The sequence below is a fragment of the Podarcis muralis genome, chromosome 5, assembly GCF_964188315.1.
Source record: "Podarcis muralis chromosome 5, rPodMur119.hap1.1, whole genome shotgun sequence".
Taxonomy (NCBI): Eukaryota; Metazoa; Chordata; class Lepidosauria; order Squamata; family Lacertidae; genus Podarcis; species Podarcis muralis.
The window spans coordinates 40,987,104-41,007,732 of NC_135659.1; the positions used below are offsets into that span (position 1 = coordinate 40,987,104).

A 20,629-nucleotide genomic window follows, 5' to 3' on the forward strand; every position below is an offset into this window, starting at 1 on the left:
TGTATGACATTCTTTTTTGGGTAGAGGAGATGGGGAGAGAAAGCTGTTTAGTAGGTCAGCTCCTCAGTCAGAAGCATTGATTGATTTGTCACCAGGCTGAGCTCTCCAAACCAATGCGAAGCTAGAATTGTTTCAGCCAGATAAGCAGGTTTATAAATTGACTGCCTGGTTTCCAGTTGTGGGTCCTACTTTAACATCGTCTTCATCAAGAGGCAAGTATGTTGAGAAGGTAAGCCCTGTTAGAAGTGTGGTAATGTAGTGCGAAAGTTATTTTGTGGAGTCTAGCATGTAAAAGGTCACTCTTAAAATGGAAGTCGGGACTTCTCAGTTACCTACAGTTTCCTTAGCCCTCTGTTATTTTAATAACTAGAAAACTCTCCAGTGTCAAAAAGGATTTGCTTCATACTGTAAGCTGAGCTAATATAACAAACAGAAGAGTTATTGGCAATGCCAAATTTTGCACCCAATTTTCAACCTTTCCTGGAGAAAGTACAGTATAATTGCTTTGATTTCAAACACTTCATTCCAGATACACCTAATTTTAAGCTGATCATAGCAACTTTATTAAAAATGCCATTTGCTTGTATACAATGCATATGACAATCTAAACAACCCATGTGCTTTAACATTCATACTGCAAACAATTAAAAAAACCCCACATCTCCATTCCATAGAATAAACCTGAAACATTGATCTTAAAAGACAGAAACACAATGCCTTTTAATAGGTTTTAGAGAGTTGTGTAAGGAGCTCAAAATATTTTGCAAAAGGAATTAGGACAACCCTGTAAAAGGTAAAGGTAATAATAATAATAATAATAATAATAATAATAATAATAATTATTATTATTATTATTATTATTATTATTATTATTATTATTTATTTATTTATACCCCCCATCGGACTGGGTTTCCCCAGCCACTCTGGGTGGCTCCCAACAGAATATTAAAAATAGAATAAAAAATCAAACATTAAAAACTTCCCTAAACAGGGCTGCCTTCAGATCTCTTCTAAAAGTTGTTTATTTCCTTGACATCTGATGGGAGGGCGTTCCACAGGGCGGGTGCCACTACCGAGAAGGCCCCCTGCCTGGTAAGTCCCTGTAGCACCACAACTTCAGTCCCTAAAGTAATATTCTGAACTGCTATGATAATTCACCTTCATGGAGTTTATTCCTCCCATTAGGGTTGACCAGACATATGGCTCACAAGCCATGTATGACAATGGGCAGATGAAGTACAGTTTTGCAGTGGCAAAACTGGGGGAAAGGTAGAAAAGACTGAAGGAGTAGCTCCTAAACTAAAGTGCCTGGGGGAAATGGCCCCTAAATCAGCACCAACTAAGCCAGAATGAGGTGAACGAGATGGCCATAGCCAACAAATCCAACAAAACAAATCCAGAGAATACATAAATTTAAAAGTCTTACTAAAACTGAAGTCTATCCTGTTTTTGCTACCAGTGGGAGGCTGCACTCTTTTGTAAGTGGATTTTACCATCTTTCCATCTCCTGTTAAGATGTATGCAAATCAGTAATTATATCTCCAGGATGGAATTGTATATATTCCCTCACTGTAGCCTCACCCTTGGGAAAATGACCGGCCCAATATATAGCATGGAAAACATCAAGTTTTAGGTAAGGGAAGAAAGCAGTGTTTTGTTTTGTTTTGTAAAACCCTGTCTGTATTGAATATTGTGGAACACATGCACACTTGAACTTTGCAGTGTGGTTAAATTCATAGGTAGAGGCTTTCCTCTTGTGGTACATACGTGCAAGTGCACGTCCCAAAGGGAAACTGTACATTCCTGACATAGAATAGGCTCTCCTTTCAGATTATTAAACAGCTAAGAATCTTGTGGCCACAAAAACTTGTGCCATAATAAATTTGTCAGTTTATAAGGTGTGACCTTATATGTTGTTTCTGCCCTTCTGGAAACTATTTCTGGTTAATGTAGGCCAGAATTCAATTACGAAACCTTTGGTATGGTTGAAGCCAAAACTTTGGAAAAAGAAGTTCCCCTACTATTTTCTATTAGCACTGGAATACTTTAAAAAAATCTTCTCTGTCACAAAGGACAGCATCAGCAATGACTGGAAGGAACAAAAGGAGAAAATCTCTGCTTCTGTTTAGAAGAATAAATACTGTAGTTGCAACATGTGTGGGGTTTTTTTTTAAAACCTATTTTTCTGAAGTCACACTGTTTATTAAATTCTCTCACAACATTAACACTGGAATCTAGTGTTTATCTCACTAAAAATAATTTTCACGTCACATTGGGTTATGTATTGCATGTATATGCTAACTGTTGCAGCAATCTGCATGTGTTCATAATCTCATTATTTTCATTTTTCAATAACTTGGTTCATTCTACAGCTCCAGAATTTTTTCTTTTTAAAAGTTCTTGGCCTTGCAGTTCAATTCCCATAATTTTTTATTTAAAAAAGAAAGAAAAGAAAGCAAGGAATCTGGAACATATGGCCTACTGTCCTTGTTGTCCCCACCTCCTACAGACGCCCCTGATTACTGATCTGGATACAGCTTTGCTTGATTCAGCAAAGCATCCTCATTCAGCTGGTAGAATATAACTTGGCTCCCCCTGGTGGCAGTCCTGGGTACTTTTTGAACAGGTCTCTCTTCTCTCAGCAGTAATTCAGATAGGGTGAGTAATCTATCCTAATGGCTTTAAAGAGAGTTATGGTAGTTGTGGTGTCTCTAGTTCCCACCTAGTCCCTGGGTGGTTTAAAGTTTCCTGTGGTGTTTGAGGTAGTGGAAGTAGCTCTGCCTCTGTTGTTCCTGGGAAAAGGAAAGAGCAGCCTGCCAGGACTGCAACATAGAGACCTTTGCTGTCCAAACACGGCACTAATTAATTTTACAAGGGTATTCTTGGTTTATATTAAACATTACAAATAAAAGGGACTGAGGGGACACTGTGACATTTTAGGTAAGTTGTGCCATTTATGGTTTAACAGGTCAAGATCCTGCATCTTGAACTGTTCTGGAAGGTATTTAGTACATTTTACATGCATTCAATATGTGCACAGCCACAAAATCGGCCCTAACAGAGAGGGCAAAAGCAGAGCAAAAACAGTGCCTAGCAATCCTAGAAGCCTTTGCGAGTGCAGTCCCAGGAGCCCTTGCACCAACCGTTGATGTCTGTGGAGAGTTGGAGCTGGAGCAAGGAGGTTTGGAGAGAGTGATTGTGCTGTTTGCAGGCTTTTTCAATGGTGTTCCCAATATACACACTTTTACTTAAGCACGCAGTGCTTTGGAACATAACCCCAACATAAAATGGCCATTGCCTGTAATGCATCTAGATTCTGGGGCATGTGCTGTCAGTGCCCGACTACAGTCCCAGCCTGCTTAGAATCAGTCAATGAATTCTGCAGAAGCTAAATTTCCCAAATAACTGTCAAAGCCAGTGTCATACAACAGGATATTAGCAATATCTGATCAAAGCGGCTATGACGGTCACACCAAGTGGAACTAGTGAAAGGCATCCCTAGCCTTCTATTCTAGGCATTGTAATGAACCCAGACTCATTCTGCTATGTACCTCATTGATGAATGGAGGTTTCCCACCTCACTGTAGGCCAATTTTGACAGCAGGGTGGGATTGCCCACGTGGCAATCACATGACATCATTATGACATCAGATGACAAATTCAAAGGGGCTTGTTCCTTTGAAGGTATGCTGTCAGCACCAATCAGCAGAAAAAATATCTGTTTACGTCTATAGAATGAATCCAAGTCATGTCTGTAAACAGACATTCTTCCTCCCTGTTTATGGTCGCCTGCAAACAGTCTCTGACGGTGCACTGGCAGGCAAAGATCGTCGGTGCTTGCAAAGGCACAGGGCTTTGCAGACATGGTTGATCAACACTGCTTTGTCCTGTCTTTACCCTTCCTACCACTGATGCTATATATAGTGCCAGGTATGGAGGAGTTGGGCATGGCTTAGCAAAGACAGCCTTGTGAGCCAAATGAAGAGGGCTGCTAGGCTTAATAGGCCTCTGGGCAAAAGGTTTCCCATCACGGGTCTGTGCAGCCTTAGGCTACAATTCTTCCCTGGAATTAAGTTCTATGGAATCCAGTAGGGTTTCTTAGTAGGTATTATAGAGCTGCACTGTTAATACACAGCACTATATACGTCTACTCTGAATTCACACTGAGCACAATGGGATTTATTCCTAGGTAAGTAGGTAAAGGACTGCAGCGTGAATTTATTTTCAGACACACTAACTGGACACAGATATCCCTTAGAAAAGCATGATCTGCCATGTGCAGAATGCTGATTGACACAGCCACTTTTTTACTTAGTAAAGTTGCTTTAACTTTACCATTTCACTCATTTGTATGCTGAAATCCTCCTGTGTATATTTCAACATGTGCCCAGTTCATGCCTCATTATGTGCCAGTTTAGACTTTGAAACATTTGGGAGCAACCCAACCTTGGATGCTATCAAAAGGTTGCATAAGGTCTGTTCAACACTAGAGACCCTGTGAACTATGCTCACACATACTAAATTACAATATTCATTTGAAGTCAGAGAGAAAACTTGTCATAAGTTCATAATTTGTTTTCGAGACAGTGGGGGGTCTTTGCAAGCAAAATACTAAAATCTGTGGATTGGCTAGAGGAAAACCATTTCTTTTTAAAAATGTAAAGTTATCTCTACTGCATATTCAGAAATGTGCATGTTTACTCAGATGTATTTTCAATGTAGCTGTAACAGAAATTGCTTCAACACACATTACAAAAAGAAGACTAGGACTCTGTGTGACCTAATTTCTTACTCATCCTTCGCCACTTGGCATTGCTATGACATAAGCAGAGGCACTGCTATTGCTCAGTCTTCTGGAAACACGCCATGTTCCCTTAAGGTCCCCTGGGTATGCTTCCAAAATCTGGACAAACCAGCCTTTATATTTAACTGAAGCCAATCCTAATGCCTGCCCATTTGTGCACTCCCTTCTTCAAACAGATCTGTATATACACTTCCCCGTGTTCTGAAAACTAATGTTTAAAATTAGTGCTGTGTTGTACTACTAATCCCTTTTCATCTAAAATATTACTCTTTCCTTTCTAAAAACTTTATTCTAGAACAAGAGTGGGGAACCCCCCCAAAAAAACCTGTATAAGGCTGCATTCTCTCGGGGGCAATCTGCCAGGGGTGGACAAAGCCAGTGTTAGAAGCAGGTGGGCAATGTTTTCCCTACTTTCCACCTACTTTCATCCACAGGAACGTGTGGCCTGCCCAGTTTTCTTTTATTCTGTGCCCACCACCTATTCAAGCTCTGCCCATCCCTGGTGTACAACTCCCAAATGAATACTCGCAAAGGAATGCAGTTGTTGGCATAGAAAGGGATCGCCACATCTATTGGATCTTCTACAGAAGGGGTGGAGCACCTCCGGCCCAGGTACTAATCTTGGCCTGCCATAGGATCAAAGTTGGCCTGCAAGCCTGCTTTGCCCAAATCACAGCTACCTGTCCATCAGCTGACATCTGGCAGGGTTCAGCCATGCAGGACTCTGAATTCTCTGCTCATCAGACATGTAACCACCACTGACTTAAATGGAACATACTCCCATGTAAGTAGCATACAATTGCAGCCAAAAAACTATCCATTTTGGTTTAAACTTTCCAAGTGCTAAGCAAACAATAAAGTTCAGCAGAACTAGGAAGCCTACCTCCAAAGCTAACAAGGCAATTCACATTGGTTAAGATCTCTTTGATTAGTCCACTGAGGACAGACTAATCATGTGCTATAATTAAGTCAGGCAGAAAAAACATCCAAAGCACAGGTAATCTTTATCAAGTTTCTTAGGGCAACTTCAATGCACATTATTAAACTTAAACGAATATCTGTTACATGCATACATTGTGTGTGTGTGTGTGTGTGTGTGTGTGTGTGCGTGCGCGCGCACTCATATTCTGTAAAATAGGGGCACTTTACACCATTTTGGGAAGGTGTATGCATGAAGAGTGGCATATAAATGCCTAAAATAAAAACAAGCAAACACAACAGAAGAATATCCATCTGGATCAGGCCAATGCCCTCTCTTGTCTAACACCCTGTTCCCACAGTGGCCAACTGGATGCCTATGGACAGCCAGCAAGCAGGACCTGAGTGCAGCAGCACACTCCCCACTTGTGATCCCCAGCAAATGGTATTTAGAGATATACTGCCTCTGACTGTGAAGGTAGAATGTAGCCATTGTGGCAAGTAGCCATTGATAGGCTTGCTACCAAATATTCTGTCAACAGTGTGTTTCTTACTGAACACACCTGTAGGATCCATGCACTTCCAAGCCCGTACTTGTGACTTTCAAACTTTGGACTTAAAACATCCTAGGGCAGGGAGCGGCTAACCCCAAGTTGGGTGGGGGCTGATCCAACCCCTCCAGTTTGTCTGCCCCTGCTGCCTGCTGCAGTAGTGGCAAGGGGGGTGGGGATGATGTAGATACAACACTGGGGTTGTAGATACAACACTGTATGTAGATACAACACTGGAGCTCAGAACAACTATTATTATTATTTGTTAGTCACCATATCTTGCCAATGGCAACCGTCCACCGATACATTAAAACCGAGAGGTAAAAGAAATACATTAAAAACATCCCACCAACTTCTAAAAGGCAACAAAAAAAGGTAAAGGCCTTTCCCAGTCAGCAAATTGTTCATTTGATGAGCTGAGCAGGGGCAGTAACCCTGGATCAGCTGAGGAGGAGGGATTGTGTGCCTGTCTGACTACCCACTTTTGACCACACCCATCACTGGTCGGAAGCCCCTGAAGGACTAACCAAGGGTTAAAGTCATCCTCAGACCAAGAAATGGTAAGCACTCCTATACTAGGGGAAGAATCTTTTAAAAAAAGTACAGTAGTTCATATGAACACATGCTCAAATTTTGAGCCCAAGCATTTTAAACCTTTGAACAATTCAATAATTAGACCATTAAGACGATAAATAATGCAAGCACAGTAGGTATGTAGAGGGAGACAAGAGCAAATGCAGCACAAATGATAAGAGACTGAGCTACAAAACAGTAAATATCCAGTTCAAATCCCGCTTCTGTAATGAACTGCTTAGATGGTTTTAGACATGCTACTCTCCCTCAGGCTCAACATTTACAATAGGGCAGGCATAGGCAAACTCCGGCCCTCCAGATGTTTGGGACTACAACTCCCATCATCCCTAGCTAACAGGACCAGTGGTCAGGGATGATGGGAATTGTAGTCCAAAGCATCTGGAGGGCCGGAGTTTGCCTATGCCTGCAATAGTGGGATAATAGGGCTGAGGGTTGTTGTATTGCAACTAGATAACGTATGTGGAACATTTTGAAAGTGCCAAGCAAATGTTGTTATGTATCCTAGATTGGTTACAGGCATAGCCACACTTTGACTACTAAATGAAATCACCATAGACTAGAAATGCAAACCCATTACTTTGCAAGTGACACAACCCAGTAGTGATGCATGGTGTCCCATCAAGGGTTCATTTAACTCAGCAATACTGATTTCCTATCTGGGACTGGGAAACCACAAGGATTGTCAGGGTCTGTGAGGCTGCAATGCATGGCTGGTGAACTTTGCACAGGTAGCTAGGTGTCAGGTTGTGCACAATCAAAAGGTCTTTGCAAAAGGTCACGCTTGTGCAAACATATTAAGAGGTAACTTAGGTCCATTTGCAAAGTTCCAAAAATCCTACTTTATTTTAAATTGTGGGTCACCTTTCAACTGATTTGTTACGAGCTGCACGTACTCCTGCAGCAAAGCAAGAGAAACCATATCTCTAATGCCTGAAAGGTTAAGCTAAATGTCAGAGATTGCCGAGCCTTTTGCAGTAGGCAAGAGGAGTGCCATCACAAACACCCCCCTCTAATGGCAACGAACGTGTGTGTAAAAATAATTAACTTACCTAAGCGGTACCTCAATCCCAACTTGCTCTAACTTTACTGCTGCTTCATTCTCTGTTAGCAGTCGCCACAGTCACAAGAAGCATTTTCATAAGGGGCACTCGGAACATCTTTTTGCCTAGAGCACATCACTTGTGCTTGTCATTAAGGCAACACAAAATGGAAGAGAATGATAAAAAAAAAAACCCTGTAGGCAGGATAATTTTTTCCTCTGAATTTGATACTAGAAACTTGTATTTGTTTTGGGATTTAAGCTTCAGGTGTGGAATTTGTTTTCCCTTCCTACCAATTTAGACAAGGATTTTAAATTCTCCCATGGCTATTTCTCTTGCTTATGACAATGCAATGGCGGTTCCATTCACCGACAAATCTTGACAACACTCCATTCAAAATAATGGGGAGGGAACGCATAAAAGGAAGATTAGGAAAAATGAAACTTTATAATGATGCATACAGCCACTAGCCTAGGGCACAGAGCCCATCAGAGCGCACAGAACACAACCCAAAGCCTGATTAGCAGGCCCAGAGATGACCAGGAAGCAAGGAGCATGGCTTGTGGTGGCAATGCCTGCTCATTTATTTCGTTTTCCCTCGGGCAACGAGTTGTCCCGCGCCCAGCTTCATTTCCCACGCCTGTGTTGCAGGACAAGCCGCGGGGCCCGAGAACGCATGAAGGGAGGGCAGAGGGTGGCTCGAAGCCCCGAGCTGCGCGCCGAGAGGGAACCTGCGGAGCTCGCCAGTTCCTCCAGCGCGCTTGCCAGGGCGCCTAGAGAGCGGGACCCCCGCGCCCCCCCCCGGCCCCCCTTACCCCGTTGGCGGCGGCGATGCGGATGATGAGCTGGATCGCCTCCTTCATGTAGAACCTGCCGTCTCCGCCGACCACCAAGGTGGCCGCCTGCCTCTCGGCGGGGTCGGTGGTGGAGATAATGCTCTGGATGAAATTCTCGGCGTAGTTGGCATTGCCCTGGAACACCTTGACGCGCTTGCGGAGGCCGCTGGTGCCGGGCTTCTGGTCGGGGTAGGCTTTGGTTTTGACGGTCACGATCTTCACCATGGTGCCGAGGGCTGGAGCTGGATCGGGCGGGCGCGCTTGGGGAGCTGGGCTGGCTGCAGGGTGACTCTGCCTTCGCCTCTAGTAGCAGCGGCGGGGCTGGACTTCTGCAGTCACCTCTCACACCGAGCAGCCAGCTCCGCCCTCTTAAAGCCGCAGGCGCCGGAGATGAGACTCCCCTTCCGGATCGCCCGCCTGCAGCCCCATTCAGCGCTTCCTTCTCTGCTGGGCGCTGCGCCGATGCGGCCCGAGCCTGGGCGCCTTGTCTCGGAAGCAAGTGCCCACTGATTTCATACTGAAGCGGGTATGGATGTACAAGACGGCAGCAGCCCATAGCCAACAGCGGGAGTACGCACAGATTCGAGACATATTTCATTCATGACTATTTCACTTTGTTCAAACAAAATTTAAAAAATCCTTCCAGTAGTACCTTAGAGACCAACTATGTTTGTTACTGGTATGAGCTTTCGTGTGCATGCACACTTCTTCAGATACCAAAGGATAAATGGACATAAATCTGATATCAGGAATCACAAGACAGAGAAACCAGTAGGAGAACACTTCAATCTCCCAGGACATTCTATACAGCTGTCTTATTACAAAAGAATTTCAGAAAAAGACTGGAAAGAGAAGTTGCTGAATTGCAACTTATTACCAAACTTAAAACCATGGAGAGACCTGGTCTGAATAGAGACATTGGATTCTTATCTCATTATACATGATAAAGCTATTTTTAGCCATCTTACCCCTTGTTTTTTCCTGTAAGACCAATTGCAGTCGTTAACAGTCGTCAACAGGTTTACCACACCTATCAGCCAAGCACCCATTCCCACCACCCTTCTGAGTAATACCCCTCCACACCCTCTCACTATATATAAGGGTCTGGTGACTTCTGTTTCAGTGTATCTGAAGAAGTGTGCATGAACACGAAAGCTCATACCAATAACAAACTTAATTGGTCTCTAAGGTGCTACTGGAAGGAATTTTTTTATTTTATCATAGACAAAGTCCAAGCTTTTATTTGTCCATCACCTTGCTCATTGGGGGGCAAAATGGGGTCCTTGAGCTGTACACCAGCACTGCTAACAAATATATAATCATAACTAGTTCTCTTGCATATGGGTTACCAATCCAGTTTTTGCTAGTGAATTTATTTGCTCACCTCCTTTAAAAAAAAATCATATTTGAAGTATGGTATAATCCCTTCGTAGGGGACACGGGTGGCGCTGTGGGTTAAAGCCTCAGCGCCTAGGACTTGCCGATCGAAAGGTCGGTGGTTCGAATCCCCGCGGCGGGGTGCGCTCCCGTCGTTCGGTCCCAGCACCTGCCAACCTAGCAGTTCGAAAGCACCTTCGGGTGCAAGTAGATAAATAGGGACCGCTTATCAGCGGGAAGGTAAACGGCGTTCCGTGTGCTGCGCTGGCTCGCCAGATGCAGCTTGTCACGCTGACCACGTGACCCGGAAGTGTCTGCGGACAGCGCTGGCTCCCGGCCTCTAGAGTGAGATGAGCGCATAACCCTAGAGTCTGGCAAGACTGGCCCGTACGGGCAGGGGTACCTTTACCTTTACCTTTATAATCCCTTCATTCCAGTTTTAACTGTATCCAAACATGGTTAAGTGAAACAATCCTATATTGCTTCCTTGCTTATCTGTCACTACTTCCCTCATCCTCCATGGTGTGCTGAATTTAAGATAATAAGCTCCTCGGAAAGGGGCCAGCCTCCTTATACTTTGAAAAACACCATGTATGCTCACATACAATGTTAATTATAATCTATTTTATTCACTTAGGCCACAATTTTCAGAGAAGGGAAGATGGCTTGGGGGGCGGGGTTAGGTCAATAATAAAGTCAAATGGTTAAAAACAAGGGATTGTAGCCAATGCTAATTCTACTCAGAGTAGACACATTGATATTAAAAAGCACAACTTATGTCCAGGAGTTCCCATGGGTCTGCTGATTGGACCTTAGTTGGATACAACCCATTTTGATTTTTTTTAAAAGCTCAACAGATCAAAGCATTCTAAAATAAGCATTATGTGCCACACAAATTGCTTTTGGGGTTTATAGCTCTGGGTTACTGTACACTGATGAGTTCTGAAGTGGAGCTTCTCAAACTGGTTACACTGAGCAATGTTTCCTGAAGTTGCAGTATCTTGGATACAGTTTTTTCTGGATTAAAATCAGAAGCAAACTTCACTCCACTTTTTAAAAAGTGATTTCTTCATAATGGAACAATGAGCAGTCAGATAGAAGATTAAATACTGCATATGCCAGTTATTTAAAGTATTTTTACCCCACTTATCACTGGCAAAAAGGCTCCCAGAATGTAATAAAAATATAAATAGTAAGACAATCCTTGTCCTCAGGAATAAAATAAAAAATGCACAATATAAATGGAGAAAGGATTGGGATTTTCATAATGGCTACTATAGGTAATGGAATGCTGCACCAAACAGACTTTAGTCTGACCCTGCAGAGCCAAGTCATGTGCTCTTATGGCGATGCTCAATTGTGTGTAGTTTCTCCAAAGTTTTCTTAGTTTACGAAATGCAGCCACAGATGTAGCCTTCTGTGATGGAAGACTAAGTTGAGTGTGTGTGAGAGAGGGGCTGCTTAACCCTTTCCCCCCAGGTATTTCTCACAATCGTCTCCAGCTGTTTTACCTTGCAATGGGGGGGGGGTTATGGTTAGCCAAAAAGAAACATGTACCTGTATTTTTGCCCCTCTGGATGAGAGGGGAGAAAGGAGTTTTGTAAGGAACAATTTTAGCAGGGGGGACCCCTCTCCTTATTTGGCAGCTGACACTTTGGCAAATACATTTTATAAAAGAAGAAACTCAGAGAATAAATACTTGGAATAATAATTTCCCCAAATGTGGGCGTTTTTAGACAATTGACACCTGGAAAAGGTGTTTAATAGTCCTTAGAAGTCTGTGTGTGTCTGCCAAAGCCCTTAGACATTACTTCATGCTCTCACATATGAAACATCTGGTTTGTGCAAAGTGAATGACTGCTTTAATCTAGCTTCAAATAGGCAAGTATTTGAAGAAGAAAAAACTCCACTTACTGTTTGGATAAAGGTCAGAGTGGCCTCATCTGAAGTCATGTAGAGACCTCTTGCAGGTTCTGCATGATGCTGTAACCTGCAGAGTGTGGCATGAGGATGGAGTTTGGAATTATCTAGCAAAGCATTTATGCATATTGTCATAATTTTATAAAAGTGTTATTTTTAAAAAAAAAAACTTAATACCATCACCGCTTTAAATTAAATAATTCAGCATCCCACAAACCAAAGCATAAGCATGGTTTTGCAAATCCTATTTGACTTTCATGAAGCTTTATCTTACTTTAGAACAACAAAGAGCAGTTCTCATTATTTTGCTCTTAAAAATTAGCTTACCAGAGGCTGATGCTTCCAGCTACAGTACAAGGAGGCCAACATTGGCAAGCCCTCTGAAAAAAAGAATTCTGCCTTGTCTTTGGGTTATATAGATGGTAACTCCCAACAATTGTGCTAGATCATGTAGCCTTACTTTATGAAGGAAGAGACGTACTTGTTTGGCTTTTTCAGTCCAATATAAAAAGGGAGATGGAAAAATCCATGGATAGTTTGGTTAGAGCATGGTGCTGGTAACACCAAGGTCACAGGCTCGATTCCCATGACAGCAGCATAATCCTGCATTGCAAGGGCTTGGACTAGATCAGTGTTTCCCAACCACTGTTCCGCGGCACACTAGTGTGCCGCGAGATGTTGCCTGGTGTGCCGCGGGAAAAATTAAAAAATTGAAAGATTTTTTTTTTTTAAAGTCAAATTTTCGATTGGGGCGCCGTCACTAGATGACCTCTGGGGTTCCCTCCCTCCCTCCCGCTCTGCGCCTCCCTCCTCCTCCTCCTCCTCCTCCGGGGAGGCCCTTCCTGGCTCTCGGCCAAGGCTTGGCGGCTGCCACTCACTCACTCACTCGCTCGCCCACCCGTCCCTCCATCCCTGCACCCGGCCTCTCCCCCTCCGTCCCCGGCGCGGGGGCTGCTGGGATCCGTAGTCCCCTCGTCCTTGGGCTCCGCGCCCGCGCGGGGTGCGCGAACTACGTTTCCCAGCGTGGCCTGGCGGGCCGGGCGTTTTGTTTGAAGTGCTCTTCTCCCGGCCATGGAATGAGCGCAGCGGCGGCGGCCGGGCGGGCAGGGGCTCTTCCGCGCAGACCCAGCGCAGCCTGCCTGCGCCCCCCGGAGATCGGGCGGCAGGATGGAGCCCGGAGATCCCCGCGGAGGCGGAGCGGCGGAGGCGGAGGCTGCCCCCCAGGTAGGGCTGCGTCGGGGTTTTTTTATTTTTGCAATGCTGCATCCGCGCCGGAGACGCATCGGACCGCGGGGAGACCCCTTGGCGGGCGTGCAAGGCAATGCATGCATGCAGGCGTTGCATGGAGTGCAGTGCAATGCAATGGCAACGCGGCGCCCTGCATGCATGCATGCAACTTCCACCGGCGCTCCGGACTTGGCAGGTGAGGGGGGTCCCCAGTGGGCGGCAGAGAGAGCCGGGAGGGCGAAGGGGAGCCGGGGGGGAGCAGCGCTGCTCCCCGAGCCGAGCCCGGGGGAAAACTTCGGCGTCGTTGCGCCGGGTGTTGGAAGCGGAGGCTGGCAGGGGCCCCTCACCTGCAAAACCTGGTCGCCTCTCATATATTTCGTGCATTGCATTCATCGCCCGCTTTCTCCTCCAAGGAGCTCCCGGGGGCGCGCGTGGTTCTTCCCGTGTTATCCTCGCAACAACAGCCCTGCGAGGTGGGTCAGGCGAGTGGCCCAAGGGAGCACCCAGGGATTGTCCTGGCCAGGTGGGGTGATTTGAACCCTGCTCTCTGCCCGGTCTTCATCCTCATGTGCATGACTGAGGTTTTCCCCCCTCGTCTTGGCTATGGTGTGAGTCTGTGCTGTTAATTAATGGGGTTCTGCCTTCGGAGAAGATGAGCCAGCCCTCAAGGAGGTGATTATGTAATTTGCTAGCAATTCATGTCCCTCCCGGCGTGACGCTGCGCGCTGACGTCACGGGGCTGTAATGGTGGTGTGCCTCGAGATTTTTTTCATGAAACAAGTGTGCCTTTGCCCAAAAAAGGTTGGGAAACACTGTAGTGACTAGATGATCCTCAGGATCCCTTCTAGATCTACAGTTCTAAGATTCTGTGTGCCATAGACACCATGCATGGCAATATTTGGTAAATGGATGCCTTTATTCATGAGCAGCAAAAGGGATCAGTAGATGTTTGGTGATGGAAAAAATTGCATACACACCAAATCACACTATGCTAGCCCTGATGGAAGAATTGCCAAGATTCTTAAGGTATACTGGTATAAGGAAATTTAGGACTTTAAAAACCAGTATCTTGATTTATTATTTTTACTTATCTCTCTATACTTTAGAGGCCTTCCTTACACTTTAGAATACATGGTTCATTTATTATTCCTTGCTTAAACATGTTGTTTTAGCTTCTCTGTTTAAAAATTACTTTCCAAACATACATTTTTCATTAGTTCTACAGTTTCTTCTATATATATACACACACAAACATATATATGAGAACAGTTTTAGATAGACTTAAGCAGGCAGTTTCTGCACTTGACCAAGCATGGTTTAAATTTCATAACTGACATTTACTTGCCTAGTATCCTGTTACAGCATAAGAAGCCAGTCTACAAGAGTGGCTGTGATATAAATATAGCTTTTCAAGACTTCTTGCACTTTCTTAGACAAGGTCATATAAATCTGATCTCTTATTCAAATTATAAGCCTGTTTTATAGGCAGTTTATAGGTAGTAGGCAGTTGTAACATTTCCTCATAGGTGTTTTGAAACTTTTTCAATTCTCTCTTTTGAAACGTGAAAACCAGAACTGTACACAGTACTCCAAGTGCAGTTGCGCCAAAGATATGTACTGGCTCAGTTTTTCTCAATTCTTTATCTAATTAACCCTGACATGGTAATCATTTTTCATAGGTGTCATACACTGTGTTGCCATTTTCATTGAACTATCCACCACTGCTCCTAGCCAGTAACTGCCAGTTCAAAACTTGAAAAAATATACAGTGGTACCTTGGGTTACATACACTTCAGGTTACATACGCTTCAGGTTACACACTCCGCTAATCCAGAAATAGTACTTCAGGTTAAGAACTTTGCTTCAGGATAAGAACAGAAATCGTGCTCCGGTGGTGCGGTGGCAGCAGGAGGCCCCATTAGCTAAAGTGGTGCTTCAGGTTAAGAACAGTTACAGGTTAAGAACGGACCTCCAGAATGAATTAAGTACTTAACCTGAGGTACCACTGTACATCAAATTGTACATCACCTCCAGAACGAATTAAGTACTTAACCTGAGGTACCACTGTACATCAAATTAGGATTTTTTACCCCAATGTACATCACTTTATACTTGCTTACATTCAATCAATCACATTGGCTATTTTGATGCTCATTCATCCAATTTGGAAGGCTGCTTCTGGAGCTTCTTTCTGTTCTTACTGTCATAAACAATTTGGTATCGTCAGCAAACTTTGCTACCTTATTGCTCATTCCTAACTCTTTGCCATTTATAAACAAGTTAAAAAACACCAATCCAAATAATGATCCTATTCTTACATCGCTTCTTTGTAAGAACTCTCCATTTATTCCTACTCTCTGCATCCTGTGCTGTAGACACTTACTGGTTCCTAACAGGACCTGTCATTTCCCCCTAACTGCTTATGAGTCTTTGATGGACATTGATGCACCAGATAAGCTCAGTATAAGCTTAATATTGGATTTGCCTTCCGCATAGCAACGGTCACAACTTTGGCGGAGAAGCCATTGCATGAAATTCTTTAAGTCTAACATCAGGCGGGGGGTGCAGTGGTGCATCAACGCCACTACAGAACAGTGCAATAAGAGGGTACCCCTTAGAGGAGTCTAGTTGGAAGTCTCTGTCCAAAAACCTAGGTGTATGGCAGATGGGCCACAGAGCTTTCTTCAGTGGCTTGGGAGGGTCATCCGTGTAGACCTGTGTCTTGGGGAGGACCAATTATTCCTAGTCTTGACTATCATGTGCCTGCCCTCCACCAGCCCTCCAATGCCTAAGCCAAATCCAACTTACACCTGAAATCAATAAAGTTGTGGCCTAATTTTAAATTCCAGAACATTGCCCTGTCAAGTTTGTTCAGGGCCACTGCATCAACTGAAATGCCCTCTGTGCACCAGATAAGCTCGATATTAACTTAATATGGCCATTATCTCGGTTGCACTGCTTTCTTCCATCAGAGTCGATGGACAATATGGCGAAGAAGAAAAGACCCTGTACCCACAGGGTGGACATGGTCTTTGAATCCTCTTTGAAATACCCTCTATGCACCAGATAAGCTCAATATAAACTTAAAATTGGATTGTGGTGTAAGCTGACAGCCCTTGCTTGAATCAGTATATGAGCAAGCAAACAGCAGAGCAGTGGGAGCTGAAAGTGTTGGCAGCAGGGGTGCCAACTTGAATAAAATATTGGGGGGGGGGGCAGGTAAGGCCTGCCCTGCATAATAGAACACATGACGGAGTACACACACACCGTTATTATTTCCCCTGCACCTGATATCAAGTGGATGCAGCTTGGCAGAAATAGTCTTATGGGCTAAATTGGGGCTGGGGGGCCTAATTAGATCTGCAGCTGGAAGTTCCTCACCCCTGGCAAAATGACTTGCTAGCGATAGGGGTAGCAATGTGTAAACTTCCTGTTGGTTATTGGGAGGTTATTGGTTTGTTTTAGTTTTATTATATATTTTGTATTCTCATTTTCTGTTGTGAACCATCCTGGGATCTTTGAATGAAGGGTGGGATACTACCCCCCCCCCATACAATATCTACTGGATATGCTCAGAATGTTAACATCTCAAAGATCTCTAAAAGGTTAGTTAGACAAGACTTACCCCTTGCAGAACCCATGCTGTTTCTCCTTCAGCAAGACTTATTCTTCCTTATGCTTGGCTATCATAGCTATAACAATGCTTTCCACCACTTTCCCCATGACAGACATTAATTTCTCTCATGGATGGATGCCCTATGGATCAGCTGATTTGGCAGTTTTTATTTCATCAATGAAGTCTAGAATTTCATCTCTTGTCACCACTGTTTATTTCAGTTCCCAAGATTCCATTCCTTAGAAAGTTAGCTAAAGCACAGGGATCTTTTACATCGTTTGCAGTGAAGACTGAATTCTTTGCATCTATGCAATCTCCTTTTCCTCCTTTAGCACGTCTTTGACTCCTTTGTCATCCAACAGTTGAACCGCCTCTCTAGCTGCTTTCCTCCTTTAATGTATTCAATATTATTTATTGTTGATCTTTTTTAAAAAAATATATTTTTATTAAACAATTTCAACATAACAAACTATCAGTCCAAATAGTCAATTACATTATCCCCACCTTTTTTCCTCCCCATCCCTCCCACTCCCGCTCACCAAGGACTTCCATCAGCTTCCTGTGTGTGTGTGGCAAAGTTTGCATTCCTGCATTACTATATTACTCTTGGGCCCAGTATTGCCACCCACAGGAATTCCATGAAGGAGTCTGCCCTATGGGGATTTCTAGTTTGCTTGCCTCAAAATCACTGAGGTACAGAGCAACACCACCTCCAGTGTGCCCTTCCCTATCCACTGTATAGTGTTCGTATCTCATACCATGCCTACCACATTTCCATTGTGCTCTCTGTGTCCATGCTCTCCTTTAAAACCAAGCACTCCATCCATCTTTATTCTAGCCAATCTCTAGCATGCACATATAAACACCTATGCCAGCTCTCTTTTTCCAAATGTCTCTGGCACATGCATTTCACCTTATGGAATTTGGTATCATCTTCTCCCATTTGGACAATCAAACATTTTCACCCACATCTCCTAGGGATGTTTTATCCTGAGCCTATACTTCTCAGCTCCTGTTGGCTTTCCCCAATCAGTTCAAAAGCCGCTTTGCTACTTTTTTAGTTTAAGCACCAACAGTCTGGTCCCACCCTGAATGGATATACTCTTTAGAATGGAGGGGAGGAACTGATAAAAGTACACACAGCCTGGTTTATTACAGCTCAGGTGAGCGAGCTTATGCCAGTTTACAATTCTCATACCCCAACTGGGTTAAACTCAGTTTCTTTACTTGGTCTTAACCCTCCACCTCCCAATCCAATTTAGAGCAAGGAATAGAGCTTGGAAAATGCAACTTCATATGTGTGTATGCATGTATGTGTGTGTGTGTGTGTGTGTGTGTGTGTGTGTGTTCCACATATTAAGACTGTCATAAAAATAGTCATGCTAAATATTGCTTATTGTTGTATTAAATCTCATCACCCAAAGCCAGAATAAATAAAATGTTTTCACATTGCTCCCAAAAGATGGCAAACTCAGGTTTTGGCTACTCTTCAAAAATTTAAGTTAATTTTTGTGGATGAGCCATTGCAAATATTGCTCTGTAAATTCATTCTATGTACTCCTCACATGCTTGCCATAATCAACTGGACCCTCTTGGTATATCTTAGACATTGTGATATGATGGGTTAATATTTAAAATATCATGGATTTTAGCTATCAAGGACTCTGTAGGTCAAGTCCATCACCTGCAGGAAGGATAGCACAGACAATGGGTGCTACAGACAATGCACTGATTGTATTATTCACAAGGCTGAGAATGAGGTGGACCTGCTCATTATAGAACAGGTGCAGTTTTTGCAGAGTCTTCATGACCAGTTGTACACAAACATGCAGCAATAGTACAGGTTTAAGATTATGAATGCATGATTGATGATTTCAGACCCAAATCCCAGATAAAAGGCCACAGCCAGCTTTGCAATCACAGAAAGCTGCAGTTTTGAAAGTGGAGCAAAGAAACTTTGATGTGAGGCATCATCTTCATATTGCACTCTGATGTTTGTCTTTATGCACAGAAATGTCTAGGAATATTAGAACGTGTTTTTTGGATCAGACCACCTCTGTTAAGTCCCCTGCTTATGTATGAAACTGTACAGAAAGGCAAAGGCTGAAGATTTGTGATAGATTCTTGAAAAGATAACCACAATAATCCAAAATGAGGAACAGATTCTTGGTTTTAAAAATGATGAGATAAATCAAGCCATCCGTGTGTATCAACGTGTAGTGCAAGATTGAATCTTTTCTACAAGGACCAAGAGAATGCCATTTCCTACCTATGATAGCTTAAGGCAAGATAGAATAAACACAGCTGTATATCCATTCTTCTTGCTCATTCTGTGGCATCACATGCTGACAGACCTGCATACAAAAAGCAGAAAAAGGAAATAACAATTTCAAGAGAAAAATGATTTGTATTCGTGCAAGGACTATGGAAAGTGTCGATAGTTACCTAGGATATATTAACACACACACCCCATTTACTTTTCTTGATTTGAATGTTTATCCCACACTTCCCCTGTAACTAGTTATAGAATTACATCTATGTTTTGACTTTTGTATATACGCTAGAGATTTACCTCTGGAATTCTACATAATTACCATATTTTTGAGGAGGCATTGGGAACTGCTGCGGGGAGAAGGAAATAAGCAAAAATCACCCCCATCCCTCCATTAGTGACATTTCCAACTAGAGCAAAAGCACAAGGAGGACCAAGTGGATTCCACCCACTGAGGATTACTGGTCAAGCATCCTTTCCTCCATTATTACACATTGTGAAAACCCTGATCTACTATTGTGAAAAGCCTAGACTTTTGGTTAATGAAATGCATGAAAAACATAACTGTTCTACAATATGTGACAAGCCATTCAAAATATACCTCTGTAGCTGCAATGTGTGAAATGGCGGGCTGCGCACTGCATGCTGCCTCAATGCTCATATGCATGTATTTAAGTGGATGTGCACTATGGGTAATATGCATTCGTTCCCACAAAGTGACTGAACTCTAGTGACTCCGTGAAGGGAGCGAAAGTCTGAAAAATGACAGGCCTGGCAACTTGTGCTAACAAAATTTCAAAAAGGGAACCCTCAAGGCAAAAGCAGGGAGAATGCTTTATCAAGTATAGTTACCAAAAACTCAGTACTATACCTGGGAACCAGTGACAGCTGGGTCATATGTAATAGGGAAGCAGAACAGAAAAAGGCACAGGCATAGACACTAGAGGCAGTTTCTCCATCAGCTGTTCTTGTACCAAAACATCCACATTTAGAGAACAGTTTGGGGGTTTACTTTGGAGAGAAGTTCACTGGGGAAAACACTGAAAATTGTTATTGTGAGATCCATGTGTATAACTCTGGATCTAAGATGTCGTGAAATGAAGTTTATCCTGTACTTTGAAAGCATTGTGCAAACTTGTAGAACAGGAAAACAAATCTATCAATAGCATGAAATAAATACATATTTGGCTATGATGAATGCCAATACCCAGCCATGGACACAAAATGTATTTTCAAAGTCTAGCCTATTGTGTTGTCTAGATTTTCCTAAAAATTTACTTTTCTTCTTTTCACGTGTTCAAGTCTACAAGAAAATGTTTTTAAAGAACAGGACATAAATGGTTGTGTATAACGTTTTGTTTACAGCGTATTACTGCACAGCTTTAAACAGCATCAGTTTTGTCCCTGGTTTGTTTGTGGTATTGTTTTATTACATTTTTCATGCTGTTGTAAACTGCATGAAAAATGTAATAAA

General features: G+C 43.2%; 3 protein-coding genes across 11 annotated transcripts in view; 1 reads left to right on the top strand and 2 right to left on the bottom strand.

Annotated features, from left to right (window-relative positions):
- PGM1 (phosphoglucomutase 1) overlaps positions 1-9,022 on the bottom strand; it is a 28,337-nt gene extending 19,315 nt beyond the window's left edge. Inside the window, exon 1 of the mRNA XM_028733215.2 lies at positions 8,723-9,022. Within this exon, the coding sequence (XP_028589048.1) occupies positions 8,723-8,968 (246 nt within the window). The 5' untranslated portion in view covers positions 8,969-9,022. The remainder of the gene's footprint in view (positions 1-8,722) is intronic.
- Positions 103-20,629, top strand: part of ITGB3BP (integrin subunit beta 3 binding protein) — an 82,823-nt gene continuing 62,296 nt past the window's right edge. Inside the window, exon 1 of the mRNA XM_028733220.2 lies at positions 103-229. The gene's annotated coding sequence lies outside the window, so the exon portion shown is untranslated. The remainder of the gene's footprint in view (positions 230-20,629) is intronic.
- Positions 9,434-20,629, bottom strand: part of EFCAB7 (EF-hand calcium binding domain 7) — a 38,788-nt gene continuing 27,592 nt past the window's right edge. For 6 of the 9 annotated variants that reach the window (XM_077928645.1, XM_077928647.1, XM_077928646.1 and 3 more), the window contains one exon: positions 14,321-19,237. In XM_077928645.1, coding sequence (XP_077784771.1) covers positions 19,163-19,237 — 75 coding nt within the window. In that variant the 3' untranslated portion in view covers positions 14,321-19,162. Of the gene's footprint in view, positions 12,111-14,320; positions 19,238-20,629 lie in introns of those variants that run through there. The other 3 variants (XM_077928644.1, XM_077928642.1, XM_077928643.1) reach the window with 3 other exon arrangements.